Source organism: Lingula anatina, chromosome 9 (assembly GCF_051362555.1).
Source record: "Lingula anatina isolate TDL-2025a chromosome 9, LinAna3.0, whole genome shotgun sequence".
NCBI classification, from domain to species: domain Eukaryota; kingdom Metazoa; phylum Brachiopoda; class Lingulata; order Lingulida; family Lingulidae; genus Lingula; species Lingula anatina.
Genome location: NC_141775.1, coordinates 4,270,783 through 4,288,238, shown reverse-complemented (window position 1 = coordinate 4,288,238; position 17,456 = coordinate 4,270,783). Strand labels below are relative to the sequence as shown.

The 17,456-nt window shown below is 39.0% G+C and overlaps 3 protein-coding genes across 4 annotated transcripts; 1 reads left to right on the top strand and 2 right to left on the bottom strand.

Annotated features, from left to right (window-relative positions):
- Positions 1-171: 171 nt before the first annotated feature.
- LOC106176799 (uncharacterized) lies at positions 172-7,475 on the bottom strand. 2 transcript variants are annotated; one of them, XM_086996060.1, is made up of 11 exons: positions 7,325-7,475; positions 5,759-5,957; positions 5,211-5,295; positions 4,216-4,260; positions 3,604-3,739; positions 3,187-3,350; positions 2,810-2,919; positions 2,526-2,589; positions 2,035-2,162; positions 1,656-1,805; positions 172-1,313 (listed from the first exon to the last, which is right to left on the bottom strand). In XM_086996060.1, exons 2-11 carry the CDS (start codon positions 5,849-5,851, stop codon positions 1,209-1,211), a joined length of 1,080 nt encoding a protein of 359 aa, XP_086852186.1. In that variant the 5' UTR covers positions 5,852-5,957; positions 7,325-7,475; the 3' UTR covers positions 172-1,208. The 2 variants fall into 2 exon arrangements, with proteins under 2 accessions (XP_086852186.1, XP_086852187.1); XM_086996061.1 differs by lacking the exon at positions 7,325-7,475 and adding an exon at positions 6,261-6,624.
- A 151-nt stretch (positions 7,476-7,626) lies between these two features.
- LOC106151961 (uncharacterized) lies at positions 7,627-13,168 on the bottom strand. Its single transcript, XM_086996062.1, has 10 exons — positions 12,955-13,168; positions 12,397-12,481; positions 11,286-11,330; positions 10,904-11,039; positions 10,114-10,277; positions 9,702-9,811; positions 9,316-9,379; positions 8,698-8,825; positions 8,327-8,476; positions 7,627-8,027 (listed from the first exon to the last, which is right to left on the bottom strand). The coding sequence occupies exons 1-10, from the start codon at positions 13,045-13,047 to the stop codon at positions 7,923-7,925; spliced, it is 1,080 nt and encodes a 359-aa protein (XP_086852188.1). The 5' UTR covers positions 13,048-13,168; the 3' UTR covers positions 7,627-7,922.
- Positions 13,169-15,565: 2,397 nt separating this feature from the next.
- On the top strand, positions 15,566-17,376 carry LOC147759803 (uncharacterized). The gene is made up of 2 exons (XM_086995561.1): positions 15,566-16,993; positions 17,249-17,376. The coding sequence occupies exons 1-2, from the start codon at positions 15,859-15,861 to the stop codon at positions 17,374-17,376; spliced, it is 1,263 nt and encodes a 420-aa protein (XP_086851687.1). The 5' UTR covers positions 15,566-15,858.
- Positions 17,377-17,456: the final 80 nt, after the last annotated feature.

Below are 17,456 nucleotides of genomic sequence, written 5' to 3'. Positions count from 1 at the left end.
TCTGGACAATTTATTCTAGTTGGCGACATTGCGTCTCCCTTTCGGATATTTCAACCTTTCTACTGTCACGTTCTTCTTTATTTCTGAAAGCTGACATGAATTCAATTTTTAAAATCTTCAGTATCTACGCCTCATCAGAACACAATAAAAGAGAGTGAACAAAACAGATCGTTACTTTTTTTACATATTTATTAGTTCACGAAAAATACATAATAATATACAAATATAAAGATGGCAAATCGCTACTCGTTACTAAAAATAAATTACAGAATTTGAAGAACCACGAAGTGCGCTTGTTCTTGCCTCTGTTTTATTACGGAATCGGCCCGTATTACAATGTATGTCAGTTCTCCCTGACCGTGGCCGACATTTATTATGTTAAATACGACATGTTACCTAATATACACAGCATTGTTACATACTGTGTAATGTACATCACTAGAGGTGGCTGGGAAAGGGACACAGGTCCGTAGCCAGCAAATTCGAAGGGGAGGGGCTTTTTTTCTGAAAAAAAAAATGGACCATTTACTATAAAACCTTGGTGTATCTAAGTCAAATTTTTACCCAAAGTGGACCTTTTACCGGCAAAAGGGCGGTTCGTTCGAACCTCCGAAACCCCTGGAGGGCTTGTCGGATGTTTATCTCTACCCCGTGCCACCAATCCCCCCCTCTTTGGTTATTTTTTTCTGGTGCATTAAAAGCGATTCTGATAACCACTTTTCTCTCATCATAAGGCGAGGGACTGAGGTGATGCCGCCATGTTGTTTTGGAAAATGGATGACGGGCAATTTAGGTGATTGAGCAATGACAAGTGTGTCACCCTGTGTCTTGTTATTATATTTCCCTTAAGCATTTCCAAGTTTACAATAGCACGAATTAATTTAAGAAAATCTGTTCCGTACAATTAGATTGTTTAATTTCCAGAAGAATTGGAATCAAAATATTTAAGACCAAAATTTAACAAATTAAAGAAATGAATAAATGCCCATTTGTTTGACAAATAACGAAAAATATCTATGGTGAACTTATGAGGGGGCATATAAGAAGATGCAGTACAAAGTTCTAATTTACACATCGTTACTACCAGATATAATGGTTGTAGGATGAGCAAATGGAGGCCTACAACTTCAATGAAATCATATACATGAATGTCAAGATTGCCAATGTTTCACTGGGCTCCTGTATAATATTATACAGTATGTCAATCTTCACATTTTCAGTATTGCTCGTCCCTTGATTTGTCCGTCTTTAAGGCGATTGAGGACGTCTGTGATTTGATTCAATGAATAGAACTCTGTCGGTGGAGGTTTTAACTGAAAAAAATTGTGAGACATGTTTTTGATAAAGAAATAAATACATTAACCGTAAAAACTACAGGCGTGGTTGTTTCAGTTATAAATATGTGGCCACTGAGTGTGCTGTACGTAAAACATTCAATCTTATAAGAAAAAAAATTGCTACTGGCTCCATAAGTTGGAGGTAATTTGATATTTTCCCATATATATATATATATATATATATATATATATATATATATATATATATATATATATAATCGCTACTTCTGTTCTGCATACTACTGTTCTGCACACATCGGTGCCATCTCATTGGCTGTTGAACTGCATTGTGTTCAGCGTCACAACTATCACAATTACCTTTTTCTCTGCCACCAGCTTCAAGACTTCCTCCAAATGCTGCGGTGTCCCAACTAGTACACCCTTTACACATTTGCTGCTAAAAGTGTGAGATGGAAGGTCCAGGGTCAATTTCCCGCCAAACAGCCCGACTGTCACTTGGATACCTCCCTGCGGGGAAAAAATAAGACTTTTGGGCTTATCACTAAAGCAGAGACGAAACTCTCAATACAAAGTTCTGTGTTCCTCTTCACCAGTTAAGTGGTGACGCCTATTGTATGCAAGAGTTCTAGTCAGACAACGGACAGATAAAAAAAAGATTAGCCAGAGAAACATGTGATCTGTGAATATCTAATGAAAAATCAGTCAGTGGTAGAGGGTGCTGTAGGCCTGTACTTACTGCAGCCTGTAGCTCGTATGCCCTCCTCGAAGTATCTTCTGTACCAACGAGATCTATAACAGCGTCGAAACCAATCTTCCCAACGCCGCTGATCTCTCTTGTATGTGCAAGGAGCGCCTCCTCATTGGCTAAATGTAGCAGATAAACACAGCTGATCAACCATTTACATTTAGCAAAATAAATAAAATATTGAAACTTTGATCAGTGATCAATGAAAGTAATTGAGGCTGTTTATCGTCCAGGACCCAGTAGTTTCATTGACACTGGTTAGCACTTTCCTGTGACACTATCCATTGGATAACATTGTTTCCCTCTGGACAGATATCTTGTGGGTAAAGTAATGTTTTTCAAACAATAGATATTAATTTCGTGTCTGACATTGCTATGCAGTGATAAAAATGGCTGCTATCCTGAGGAAAATGATCCAGAGGATAGCAAATTTGTACATTGTACCCAGACTAATCACAGATGCATTATGGAACTCATCTTACCGCCTTTCGTCCATAAGATCGTACCGTCAGCATTGGCATCCTGAGCCAACTTAAGTTTCTCTTCCTATCAATAAGTGAAAGGGATGTCTTTTATAGTATTATTACATGGTGCGTACTTGTTTTGTATATCAAAAAGACTAGCTAAATGCCAAATATATTTTCATGTTTTGTATTCATGACCATAAAATAAATGGGATGCATCCACTGGAGGTTGCAATAAATAAATCCCAATTGTAATGTTGAAATCAAATCATTGAAAGGCATCGAAAATCACACATCCTTACCGTGATATCGGCCGAGAACACACTGACCTCTGGCGGCAGAATGTGTTTGGCAAATTGTATGCACCATAATCCCAAACCACCTGCTCCGATTACCAGCAGATTTGCCTTGCCTATAAAAAGATATGGAAATATGCTCATCAAATCTTCAATCAATGCCAATTATCTGTGATATCTTCACAGTAAACTAATAATTATATATTGATTACACATGTATTGCTATATACATGTACATGTACATATGCAACTCGACAACAGTATACATGTATGAATGCATGGAACAGCACGAGACCACAGTGGTAATAAATCCAAGACGGATGATATAAGGAAGGCTTGGGGGGGGGGGGGGGGGGGGGGGGGCGGGAGAAAGATAGCCTTACCTCTCAATCCAACCATATCGAGCAGAGTATCCCGTGTGTTCAACACAGCGTTGTACGTAGTAATTCCACTACAGGGGAGCATACAGGCGACCTCAGGGGACAGACCCCGGGGAATTCTAAGCACCGTCCTCTCAAAGATAGGAACCACCACGTGGGTAGCAAATCTGGAAGAGATGGACAACAAGTGGACAGAAATATGTGTGGATAAATGATTGAGGTAGATAGACAGAAAGAGAGGAGAATGCTTTTGTGGTTTGAAAACTTTGTGAAAACTACTTAGTATATAATAATAATAATAATAATAATAATAATAATAATAACCTTTACTATTACAAAACAAAACCAAAAAATACAAGAAGTGCCATCATTCGTGATTTGAAATTGTGAGTAACTCGTTTTAAACTACAATTATCTTACCCTCCGTGCTGACTACATCCGAGCATATATCTAATGTCGTTACAGAGGTTGGGACGCCAGCCGACGCACAGGGCGCATTCCAAGCATTTCAGCCAGAGATAGACCACTACATTGTCTCCGACATTCAACTCTGTCCCTGAAATATAGACGCTACTGTTCTAAATAGGTGTATGCATTATCCATTGATTTCCATTCACTACCATTTTTAAATAGCTTCACTGTAAGCTTCCAAAGTCTGCCCGATTCCAATTAAACGTCAGAACAAAACATTATGAAAATACATGACGTCCCATTATAATATATATATATATAATTATAATATATATATTTTATATATAATATAATATATATATATATATATATTTTTTTTTTCAGATCAATCTTTTTTTTTTACCAAATAAAAATTTTAAACACATGATGCATTCTACATGTAGTAACACCTGCATCGTAAGCTGAAATCCATGTTGGCTTCACAAAACATGTCAAAACAGTTTCTTGCAACACACAATAATTATACTATATATAAAAGATATAAATAATATTTTTACGATTGCAAATAATTTGAATTTTACAAAAAAAAAAAAAAAAAAACCCAAAAATTTCTAGATTTACCTGCACTGTCACCAAGGGCTTCCACGACTCCAGCAATTTCGTGTCCTATCAAACAGAAGGTTTTACTTCAACAGAAATAATATGTGCATTCTGTTCAATGAGCTAAATATAGGGTGCACTACAAAGTGCCATTATATTAGAAGTTAGTGATATACATGGTATAATTATAAAACATAAAAATATATTATAATTATAAATATTATGCAAATGAAAAAAATAAAAAAGACAGAGGTTACATTACTGCTACATACATGTATATATCATTTGTTAACATGTGTGAACAATTGCAATCTTGCAGACACTGACTACTCAACGAAATGACATGGAATTTCCTAAACAGTGTTTTAGAGGTTTTCACATTTTGCCAAATGAATAAATACTTCCTATTATTGTGCCCAGGCAGCAACAAACCAAGGAGATAATCGAGGCTGCCTGGCAGGGAGATCCGGCAGCCCCCTAATAATTTATTTATTTATTTATTTATTTATTTATTTATTTATTTATTTATTTATGTATTCTTTGTGCAAAATAATGTGTTCATTGTGACTTATGCATGTTTGTGAGCTAGTTTGTGATATCAGCAGTACAGTCCACTGCCTTTCTGCTATAACTGTATTCAGTTATTTATATATTTGAACACATTGTAATGCGCGACGGAGTGTGATGTTTTCTGTTAATCCGAACGTGTTGTATTTTGATATGTTTAAACGCTAGTTTGTGATGTCAATGAAAAGAGTCAATTTCTCTCCATATCACCTCCCTGCGCCCTTCCCCTTTTTACAATGTATTCCCTAGATGACTGTATTTCACTGCAAGTGGTCGCTTTCAAGGTCACCTACCCTGGCCTTTGTCAAAATTTGGATCTTTTCTTCAAAGTGGGCGGTTCTCTAAAACAACCTGTGCGTATTGACTATTCGGTGTGTATTGAGAGAGACAAAGAGAGAGAAAAAGAGGGAGGGCAAGTGATCGCGCGACTTTGAGTGAGTCTTTCCTACCTGGTGCTACCTCCTTCAGACCAGGTCCACTATCAAAACCTTCCCAAAAGTTGATGTCTGAGTGACACACGCCGGAGTACGTGATCTGCAAGTAAATTAGTACGACAATAGTGGAGTATGCTCAGTGATTTTTTAAAAATTCTGTCGCCTTCGGATACAGGTGCCCTAACCTACTATGTTTATACTATAGTATACAGGTGCACATGTACAAGGTCACTCACTTACTCACTCACACTCACACACGAGTACACATGCCAACACATTTATTGCAAATGCAAATGACATAAAAACGAAGTACACATACACACGTGCGCGCTAACACTGTTAATGTAAGACATATGTATAAACTCATTCGCTTAAAACGGGTTGCTTCCAGACCGTGAACGAATATGTAAAGAAGAGGGTAAACAGGAAAAGAAGACTGGGCCTGCAAAGAGAAGCACAGGCCTATACGCATAGCCTACATGTACAATCCCAACATCAAAACTCCATGACGTTTTAAACTTTTTCACCATATGATACTACCTAGGCCTTTAAAATCAACTTACCTTAACAACTGCTCCTTTGGAAGGGGGAGTAGGAACAGCATAGTCGGTGAGCCTCAAGGGCTTTGAGGCTTCGTAAACTACTGCTCGTTTCATATTTGGACGGCGTTTTCAAACTCGTCTTCTGGGATACATGTACGTCCTCTGCATTTACCGGCCGATTAATGCAAGTGCTGTCACTCTCGGTTCCTTATCTGAAAAACTGAAGATCTCTGGAATTTAACCCTCGAAAGTTGGCCTGTTTTTGACCTGTTTTTAAATTTGTTTGCTTGGGGGGGGGGGGGGGGGGGGGGGGGGGGGGGGAGTCTCTCCAAAGGGCACTCTGGTATGAAAATATTTGCCAAATCAAGTCAGTGAACTTGGCTTAATTATTCTGGACTTCAATATTCAAAACCATACACTGGTTGTGAGTAAATGGATAAAAGATAAATTGATCCACAGCGAAAATAAATTCTAAACGGATCTATAAAATTAAAATCCGTCAGACCACGTTAAATATATATACCTTTTTTAAAAGTTTGAATATTATCATGGAGAAATTGACTTTGACTGCAATCCACCACTACGCAAATTTTCTGTTTTCTTCAAAGTCATATTTATTCATTCATGGTTATTATGGTGCGTTTTCAGTCATCTTCCAGTTTTACACCCGCGGGTCATCTTTCTTGTGTTCAAGATGAAGACGGAGCCCCCTGTAGCCAAGCTTGCATTCATGTATGCATGTGCTACTGCTCTTTGTTTAAAATGTAATGTCACTTAAAGTAAACTGATATCAATTCATTTTAAATTTGACAACTGTCAAAACCTTGATATGCTAAGTCTTACAGTGAAATGTTTGATAGATTTATATGTACACTCTGGTTGCTTAAAAGTAGTTGGCAGATTTTAATCTCTTAAAAGCGCTGAAAATAGCAGAACTAAAATTAGAACGCAAACAGGGTTACGTGTATGCTGATCTTATCTTTTGTGCAAAATATAGGACGTTTTCAGGACCGTCTTCTACTGGAAAAACTTTGGACTCCAAATAAATATCCCATGAGAAACGGTACATTCGCTGGTGTGTGTGTGTGTGTGTGTGTGTGTGTGTTGGGGGGGGGGAGGGTAACAAAGGGCACGTGTGTACACCTGCTCTACCCTCTGAGGCACCCTTTAACTCCTTTCTCCGTCCCCAGAAATAGTACGATTGAAACAAGACAGACCCAGCCTACATTTCCATCTCTCTGCTCCATATTTTAGTGTAAAGCGTCCTCATCTACCGTCGAGTGAAATGGGACAAAATTCTTTAATTCCTGCCCCACTTCCCCCTCAGGAAAAACCTATATCCACCACTGACACCCCCTGACCCGAATGAGTTTATATATAATTCTTACATTATCAATGTTAGTGCGCACGTGTGTATGTGTACTGCGTTTTTATGTCATTTGCATTTGCAATAAATGTTTTGGCATGTGCACTCGTGTGTGAGTGTGAGTGAGTAAGTGAGTGACCTTGTACATGTGCACCTGGATACTCCAAATCTGTCACCGTTTCGAACCTCAGAAACTCCTCGCGGGCTCGTCAAATATTTACCTCTATCCTGTACCACTCTTCCCCTCTTTAGTTATTTTTTTTCTGGTGCATTAAAAGCGTTGCTGACGACGCAATGAGCCACTTTTCTCTCCCCATAAGGCGAGAGGTTTGGGTGATGCCGCCATTTTGTTTTGGAAAATGGATGACAGACAATGTAGACGATTGAACAATGATATGTGTGTCACCCTGTGTCTTGGTATTATATTTCCTCCATAAGCAGTTTAAAAGGATTAGCACGGATCAATTTAAGGAATTATGAGATCATGTTCTTATCACCCGAAGTGAACTGTTTAATAAGTATGTTGCGTGAAATTAAATTGTTTTATTTCCCAAAGAATTGGAATCAAAATATTCAAAATCAAAGTTAAACAAATTAAACAAATGAACTAAATCTCATTTGAACGAGATAAAAGTTATTTAAGAAATATCTAAAAATCTCTAGGATGAACTTTTAAGGTAGCATCTCATCGTGACTACTGTCGATATATATAACGTTTGAAGGATGGGCAAATCAAGGTCTAAAAGTTCATTGGAATATATACCAAGATTGTCAAAATTTTACAGGACTCCTGTATAATATTATACAGAGTATGAATCTTCACATTTTCAATATTGCTCGTCCCTTGATTTGTCCGTCTCTAAGGCGATTGAGGACGTCTGTGATTTGATCCAATGAATAGAACTCTGTCGGTGGTGGTTTTAACTGAAAAAAAATTGTAAGACATGCTTTTTATAAAGAAATAAATACATTAACCGTAAAAACTACAGGCGTGGTTGTTTCAGTTATAAATATGTCGCCAATGAGTGTGCTATACGTAAAACATTCAACCTTATAAATGTAAGGGAAAATTTTGCTACCGGCTCGATAAGTTGGAATTAATTTGATGTTATTCCATATATACTCGGTATAATTGCTACTTCCGTTCTGCACACAACTGTGCCATCACACAGGTGGTTGAACTGCTTTGTGTTCAGTGTCGCAACTATCACAATTAGGCCTACCTTTTTCTCTGCCACCAGCTTCAAGACGTCCTCCAAATGCTGCGGTGTCCCAACTAGCACACCCTTTACACATTTGCTGTTTAAAGTGTGAGTTGGAAGGTCCAGGGTCATTTTCCCGCCAAACAGTCCGACTGTCACTTGGATACCTCCCTGCGGGAAAAAATAATCACTACAGCAGAGACATTTAACTCACCAGACAAAGTTCTGTGCTCCTCTCCACCAGACGCCAGCTAAGTGCTGACGTCAATTGTATGCGAGAATTCTAGCTGGACAAAGGACAGATAAAAAAGAATAGCCAGAGAAACATGTTATTTATGAATATCTAATGAAAAACCAATCAGTTGTAGAGGGTACTGTAGCTCTGTACTTACTGCAGCCTGTAGGCCGTACGCCCTCCTGGAAGTATCTTCTGAACCAACGAGATCTATAACAGCGTCGAAACCGATCTTCCCAACGCCGCTGATCTCTCTTGTATGTGCAAGAAGCGCCTCCTCATTGGCTAAAATTTCCAGAGAAATAACAAAAGGTTTGTGAAGATAAACGTATTAAAAGTTTACACGTGAGCAATGAAAGTAATTCAGTCCGTAGCCTGGGGGGAGGGGATTCGAAAGAACCGCCCCTTTTGCTGGGAAAAGGTCTACTCTGGGTAAAATTTTATCTAGATGCATAAATTGTTTATGGGAAAAAGTCCATATTTCAGAAAAAGAACCCCCCTTTTGAAATTGCTGGCTACGCGCCTGTAATTGAAGACAGTTTATCATCCAGGACCCAGTTTCATTAACACTGGGTAGCACTTTCCTATGGATAATACTATCCATTGGATAACATTGTTTCTCTCTGGACAGATATCATGTAGGTAAAGTAATGTTTTTCAAACAATAGATATTAATTTTCTCTGACATTGCTATGCAGTGGTTAAAAACGGCTGCTGTCCTCAGGAAAATGACCCAGAGGATAGCAAATTTGCACACTGTACACAGTCATCTTACCGCCTTTCGTCCATAAGATCGTACCGTCGGCATTGGCATCTTGAGCCAACTTCAGTTTCTCTTCCTGTCGGTCAATGAAAGGGATGTCTTTTATAGTTTTATCATATGATGCATATATCAAAATGACTCGAAAAGACTTACATTTTCATGTTTTGTATTAAAAAACGATAGATGGGACGATAGGTTATAAAGATATGCATATATAGGCCTATATACCCTGTAAAGGTCAAAGTTTTTTTTTTTTGTAGATTTTTCATGGCCATAAAAGCAAATGGACTGCATCCACTAAACATTGCAATTAATAAATTCCAATTCGTAACGTTGAACTCAAATAAAGCAAAATCAGTGAAAGACTTCGAAAAGCTTCGAAAATCGCTCATCCTTACCGTGATATCGGCCGAGAACACACTGACCTCTGGCGGCAGAATGTGTTTAGCAAATTGTATGCACCATAATCCCAAACCACCGGCTCCGATAACCAGCAGATTTGCCTTGCCTATCACAGGATGTGGAAATATGCTCATCAAATCTTTAACCATTGTCAATTATCTGTGATATCTTTACAGTAGACTAATAATTGTTTATTGATTATACATGTATTTCTATATACACGTACATATGCAACTCGATACCATTCAACAGTGTACATGCATACATGCAACAGCTCAAGACCACATTGGTTATAAGTCCAAGGGTCCTGCATATGTAATCTTATGATTTTATACACTGGCCCATAGGGAGGAGGTGTTCGGGCACTTTGAAAGAACCACTTTTTTGTCTGAAAAAACATAGTCTTACCCTTCAAACCAACCATGTCCTGCAGAGTATCCCGTGTGTTCAACACAGCGTTGTACGTAGTAATTCCACTACAGGGGAGCATACAGGCGACCTCAGGGGACAGACCCCGGGGAATCCTCAGCACCGTCCTCTCAACGATAGGAACCACCACGTGGGTAGCAAATCTGGAAGAGATGGACAAAGAAGTGGACAGAGATATGTGTGGATAAATGATTGTGGTAGATAGACAGACAGAGAGGAGAATGCTTTTGCGATTTGAAAGCTTTGTGAAAAGTACTTTTCATAAAATAATAATGATAATAATAATCTTTATTATTTAAGCACATTTTTAGAAAGGCTATGAAGAAATAAATTCATTTAACTAGCGTAGTGAAACAGGTAAATGTAACGTGTATATACCTACTGCTACTTTTTGCATTGAGTCAATACCTATATGATGTCCCACAATACTTTTTACTACTTACTAAAAAAAAAAAAAAACAACCAAAAATAAAGCACCATCATTCGTAATTTGAAATTATGAGTAACTTGTTTCAAAATATCGAAAATCAATCATCTTGCACCCCATTTCCATAGATTTTTAGATCAATCTATCCCTGTGGGGAGTCTCACTAGATTACTGTCAGCTTGGCCGGTTTAAGCGTCTGTCCCGCCTACTAAAAGCTGTAAGGAGGTAATCAACTATGGTGCCCGCTCGGCTGACTGCAATTTAGCGTGAACCCCCAGGGAGTTAGGTCGATCTAAATCTTAATCTCTAGATCGATCTTAATCTCTGGGAAAGCACCCTTACCCTCCGTGCTGCCTAAATCCAAGCATTTGTCTAATGTCGCGACAGAGATTAGAACGCCAGCCGACGCACAGGGCGCATTCTAAGCATGCCAGCCAGGGATAGACCACTACATTGTCTCCGACATTCAACTCTGTCCCTGAAATAGAGACGCTTCTGTTCTAAATAGGTGCATGCATTGTCCATTGATTTCCATTCACTTCGACCTTCATATAATAAAATTCATAGCGTCCAATTTTAACATTCTAAATGCAAGTCACACTTGATCTGAAACACACACACACACACACACACACACACACACACACATCATAAAAATGTTAATTTACAATTGCAAAATAAATTTAATTTGACAAAAAAGGAATGTCCAAATTTCTATATTTACCTGCATCGTCACCTAGGGCTTCTACGACTCCGGCAATTTCGTGGCCTATCAAACAGGAGTTTTATTTCAATAAATATAATAACATGTGCATACTGTTCAATGAGCTAAAATGGGGTAAACTACAAACCAAAATACAATTATATTAAAAGTTAATTATATACGTCATATAATTATAACACAAATATTATGCAAATGAAAAATGCTATATATATATATCAGGCCCGTAGCCAGGGGGGGTTCGGGGGGTTCGAAAGAACCACCCCTTTTGCTGGGAAAAGGTCCACTCTGGGTAAAATTTGATCTAGGTACATGAAGTTTTTATGGAAAAAGGTCCACTTTTTCAGAAAAAGAACCCCCCTTTTGAAATTGCTAGCTACGGGCCTGTATATACATCAATGACCAAAAGAGACAGATACTTCGAAATAAGTGAAGTTACCTTTTTTGCATATCTGAATATACTAGTAACTGCCATGACATTTGCAATTCGTTGGTTTAGAAGTCCTTCCAATGTCTTAATGCTTTCTGCTTTAACTTCAAATTATTGAAGTCTTAGTGAAATTCCTACATGAACACACATATTTACCCCCTGGTCATTGACTCTGGTCTTATGTTTGTGCTTTTATCGTATGCAGTGGCGCGTTCTGTAACACTCATGGATGTCTGTTGACCAAGACATGGGTTCACATGATGTGAACAAATGCAATTTTGCAGACACTGACTACTCAACGCTATACCATGGAAATTCATAAACAGAAAGTTAGATTTTTTTTATTTGGTGAAAGATTTGGATTAAATTCACATACGTTACAATATATTCCCTGGATGACTGTATTTCCCTGCAAGCGTGTGCGGGTTTCATATAATAGCCCAATTTCTTTGGAATTGAAATCGAGTCTCCAGTAAGATGTTTTAGGGATCTTTTGTGATATAGTTTAAGATGTGAAAATTTTCATTCGTCAAAATTTGGGCCTTTTCTTGCAAAGTGAACGGTTCTCTAACGCAACCTGTGCCTATTCTGTGTATATTGAGAGAGAGAGAGAGAGAGAGAGAGAGAGAGAGAGAGAGGGGAGGGGGAGAAGTGATTGCGCGACCTTGAGTGAGTCTTTCCTACCTGGTGCTAACTCCTTCAGGCCAGGCACATTATCAAAACCCTCCCAAAAGTGGATGTCTGAGTGACACACGCCAGAGTACGTGATCTGCAAGTCAAATATTACGACAATAGTTTAAAATTCTGTCGCCTTCGTTTACGGGTGTCCTAACCCACTATAGCTATAGGCCTACTATAGGCCTAGTATACATGTTAACATGTACAGGCTCACTCACTCACTCACTCACTCACTCACACACACACACACACACACACACACACACACACACACACACACACGAGCATACGTGCGAACACATTATTGCAAATGCAAATGGCTCAAACGCACATTACACGTACATGCTAAAACTGTTAATGTAGGAAATATGTATAAACTCATTGGCTTAAAACGGAAAACTCCCGGCCCGTGAATAAATAAAAAAAGGGGGCGAACCGAAGATAAGGACTGGTCGTAGAGAAGCACAAGCCTACGCATAGCCTACATGTACAACCCCAATATTAAAACTTCATGATGTTTTAAACCTTTTCACAAAACTGCCTTGACTTTTAAATTCCATTTACCTTAACAACTGCTCCTTTGGGAGGGGGAGTAGGAACAGCATAGTCGCTGAGCCTCAAGGGCTTTGAGCTTTGGTAAACTACTGCTCGTTTCATATTTGGACGGCGTTTTCAAACTCGTCTTTTGGGTTATGTCCTCTGAGTATATCGGCCAATGCTGTCACATTCGGTTCCTTATCTGAAAACTTTCGGATGTCTCGAGATTGTAACCCTCGAAAATTTGGGCGTCTACAGTGAACTCTATGCTATAAGTTCATGACCTGATTTTACATTTGTTTAAGGATGTCGAGGGTGGGGGTCACTCTGGAGGGATGCCATGGAATGGAAATATTGACCAAAATGAGTAATTGAAATAGATTTACAAATACTGGACTTCAATATCCAGAACCATACCATGTCAGTACAAGTGAATAAGCGCTGGTTGTGAGTCAATTAATAAACTGACCTATATGTTCAGTAGGCTAACATCACGACATACTGCCTATCCGTAAGGCGACTTAAAAATAAAATTAAAACAATGATAATAAAATTTTTATAAAAGTTGGGTATTATCACGGGGAAGTGGACCTTAGGTTGCAAGCCACCGCTACGCAAATTTTCGGTTTTCTCCAAAGTAATATGGATAATATGGTACATTTTCAGTTATCTCCCAGTGTTGCGCCCGTGGATCTTCGTCCCTTGGTACAAGATGAAGGCGGAACACCCTACCCAAGCTGCCATCCATGCATGTATGCGCTACTGCTCTTTGCTTATAATGTTAAGTCCTGTCACTTAAAATAAACTGATATCAATTCATTTTAAATTTGATACCTGTCAAAACCTTGATATGCTTCGTCTTACAGTGAAATGTTTGGTAGACCTAAATGTATTCTCTGGTTGTTTAAAAAATAGTCGGCAGAGATTAAGCGCTGAAAACAGCAGAACTAAAATTAGAACGCAAACAGGGTTACGTGTATGTTGATCTTATCTTTGTGCAAAATATAGGACGTTTTCAGGACTGACTTCTACTTGAAGAAACTTTGAACCCCAAAAGAATATTTAATAGACTCATGCTTGTACCCCATGAGAAACGGCGTATTCGCCGGTGTGTGTGTGTGTGTGTTTTTTAGAGTGGGAGGGACAGAGGACACCCTACCCTCTGAAGTACCCTTTATATCCTTTCTCCGTCCCCAGTACAACGATTGAAACAAGGCAAAACCAGCCACCATTGTCATCTCTCTGCTCTGCTCACGTTATTGTAAACCACACTTCGCTTCCATTTTCATGCAATTCAGCGAACGAAGAAGCAGCAGCATCCGTGAAATACGTTAAAGAATTCAGCAACACGAGCTGTTGATATCACCATTAAAACGGTATTATTTTTTAACCATCATACTGGTCGCTACACAAAAGAAGAAGCAGCCGCACACAAAGCAGGTGGAGTTTTTGTCTAATGCCTCTCTTAATGTTATTTGCAGCTCTCTTGTGACGAAGTACATGTATGAGGCAATTAATTTTCAAAATCCTGGTAGTTATTGTGCAACATGTGCAGGGGCGGATTCAGGCCGTCTTCTGGGTCTTCTGGAAGACGGTCAGATTTTCAAGTTTATATTGACGGGTATTTAATTTTTTCTGTCGGAAGACGGTCAAAAATTAAGGATGGATCAACAAAGAAAATTTGGAAGACTGTCAGAATATATCTCTGGATCCGCCCCTGATGTTGGCGATGAGATCGTTCCGGAATCCACAGTTGAATCTGACAGAGGGTGCTGAGAAGTCAAAAACCAGAATTGTAGCAGTAAGAGCTGTCGTTTGGTTTCAGACAAAAACTGCAGCGGATTAGACAAAGAAAAAACTTGTTTCATGGAAAAGTAACAAGCCATTTATTACCGGAAAGGCTTTTCAACTGGTTTTTTGTATACCGTTCTGACTGCTTATTACTTCCATCAATGTCGTGATAGGACTTGGTCTTGCGGTTGCTTTTCATCATTATTTTCCTCATTATTTTGAATCTTTGACATGCAGCAGAAGAAACTTTAATGGGGATTCTAGGATAACGACTCTAGTTAGCCGCAGACGTGTGTATGCGTGGCCTCGTCGTGATTACGTGAATAGCAACCAGCACTTTCAACTCGAAGTTAGTTATTCGGTAAACAATTAAGACTTGGTATATATACTTCCAATAAATAGCTGAAAAAATTCTCCTCAAAGTATAGAGAGGGTTCCCAAGAAGCCCTGACCATCGCACGTTGAAGACAGACAGTTGTTCTGGAAGTCAGGTAATTTAAGCACAAACAGATAAACTTCTACAATGTGAACTTTTTATATAGAATTGCTTTGGCTATATTATCATCTTTTTAGCTTTTGAATTACCTGATTAATTTTGGGTCATACCAACAATTTCAATATTGACAAAACAGAGTTAATAGACGTTATACCTTCTTTGAAAAATGGTCATGTATAAGAATAGTGATTTTGCGCCTGAATCCGGTTTAAAGGGAGGGGTGAGCTGAAGTCAACACAATTGAATCAGTGAATTGTGCACGGTCCTGTTCCTAGAATTTTATGATTGTATTTTAATGTGTTGAACTGACGGGCTCAACTTTAATTTCTGGATATAAACGTAATCAAAAGACTGGCTGCTCAGTACAAACAAAATGGCTGTACCCAAAGCACATCTTTTACTTATGAAATCTTACGAATATTTTATCAGATGTAGTGAAAATAAAATTCACAGCAAGATTATTTTGAAATATTCCAGTAAGCGTTCATTCAGTTCGATCCCCACTGTTTAATGTAAAGCGATACAGAAAACAAGGCGTACACTTTTATTGCCACGAAACTTACGTAAGCGGTTAATTTGAAGCAAAACTAAGTTAAAAATGTGTATCGTTTTGGATCAGGTGTAAAAGACGAGGAGCTAACGACATGAGAATGAAGATATCGCCAACAATGAAGTGCGGTCATCTTGTTCAGCACATATATTTTCTCTGTTTTGTGATTGGCCGACACCACAACCATATTTACGCTAGCAGAGAAAATCTTCACGTTACGTCCATATCAAGTCTAATCATAAATCCCGGTGGAACGGAATCACCCACTGACGGAGACATCACACAAACAGCGAATGCTTTGCACACTGGCTTACCCAAATCTACACCAGACGTGTCTGTCACACTCCAGGAAAACGAGGCTGCGTCGACATCAAACCACTTGAGTAGCATAGCATCCTACCCCACACGACAAGGTTTTTGCGTAAGATATGACAGCTTAATTCGGAACTCTGAAAACATCTTCATCTCGTGCTACTGCGATGTATACTGTGACATCTTTCACGACTGCTGCTCCTCCGTTCACCTGGAGTGCAAGAACACCCCCGAAACACGAAATCGTGGCAGCTCTCAGAGATCGTCCACATCGCCTCCATTGGCCATAGGTCCAAATGACGTTGAATGCCGTTCACAAAGTTCGAAGGAAGTTAAGGCACGTGTGGTGACAATGACCCGCAAGTACTTCTGGATGGTTGTATCCTGCCCAAGCAATTGGCCGAACAATACAATACGCGAGGGGTGCGACAGGCTGTCGAAATCAATATCTAACGCCGATACTCACTTCCCCGTAACCGACCCTGTATCTGAACTAACTTTTCAGAATTCTTTCTGCGCCCGTTGCCACGGTTTAAGCCACTACATACAGTGGCCAACATCTGTCTCGTGTGCAGCAACTAATATAATTAGCTTTGCCTCCAGTTCAAATATGACCGATGTATTTAATATAGTAAACGAGACATCCGACTGCTTTCTTTATCACCACGAACCTGAGGGAATTATGGGAAGACCTTGTGTCGGCGGCAGATATAACAGACACGTGTTGGGTGCAAATTGGTTTGGCGATGAAGACAACTGTGCGCCCGACTCACCCTACAAGGATCTGTGCAAAGCCTCGAACTACGCCATTACTCGGGTCATACCAGGCAGGAACACCGCCACCTATGCCAAAAACTATTTCTGTTGGCTCTGCTCCTTTGCGGAGGCACCGGGAGTTGTGGACTGTGTTCCTGACGGTGAGTATTTTGTTATCACCATTTTCTAACTATGGGCTGCTTGATGGATTAACCTTATTATGCATTCCTGAATGTCTATTCGTCTATCTTATAACTCAAGTTGTTTGATGCTATGGTTTCAATTAAACATTCTGGATTTATAAACAACCTTACAAACTAGACTTAAGACAATCATCTCTCAAATCTTGTAGTTGTATAAGCAATGTTTTGCTAAACATCTATTATAAAAACCCTTCCTTGCACATTTCCATTTAGATAATACGGGCACTAGAGGATTTGAACCTTTCGGTTTCTTTGCACTTCTCGATCCAGATGAACAAGATTCAACTGTTTCGTGCCAGCAAATTGATAACTTTGTAAGTAACTTTCCGATTAACTGCTAATCACAGGTGAAAGATTTTCTTGATATAGTATGTTTCGCTTCGTTATGCCAAAAAGACTATAAAAACAAGCGACATATTTT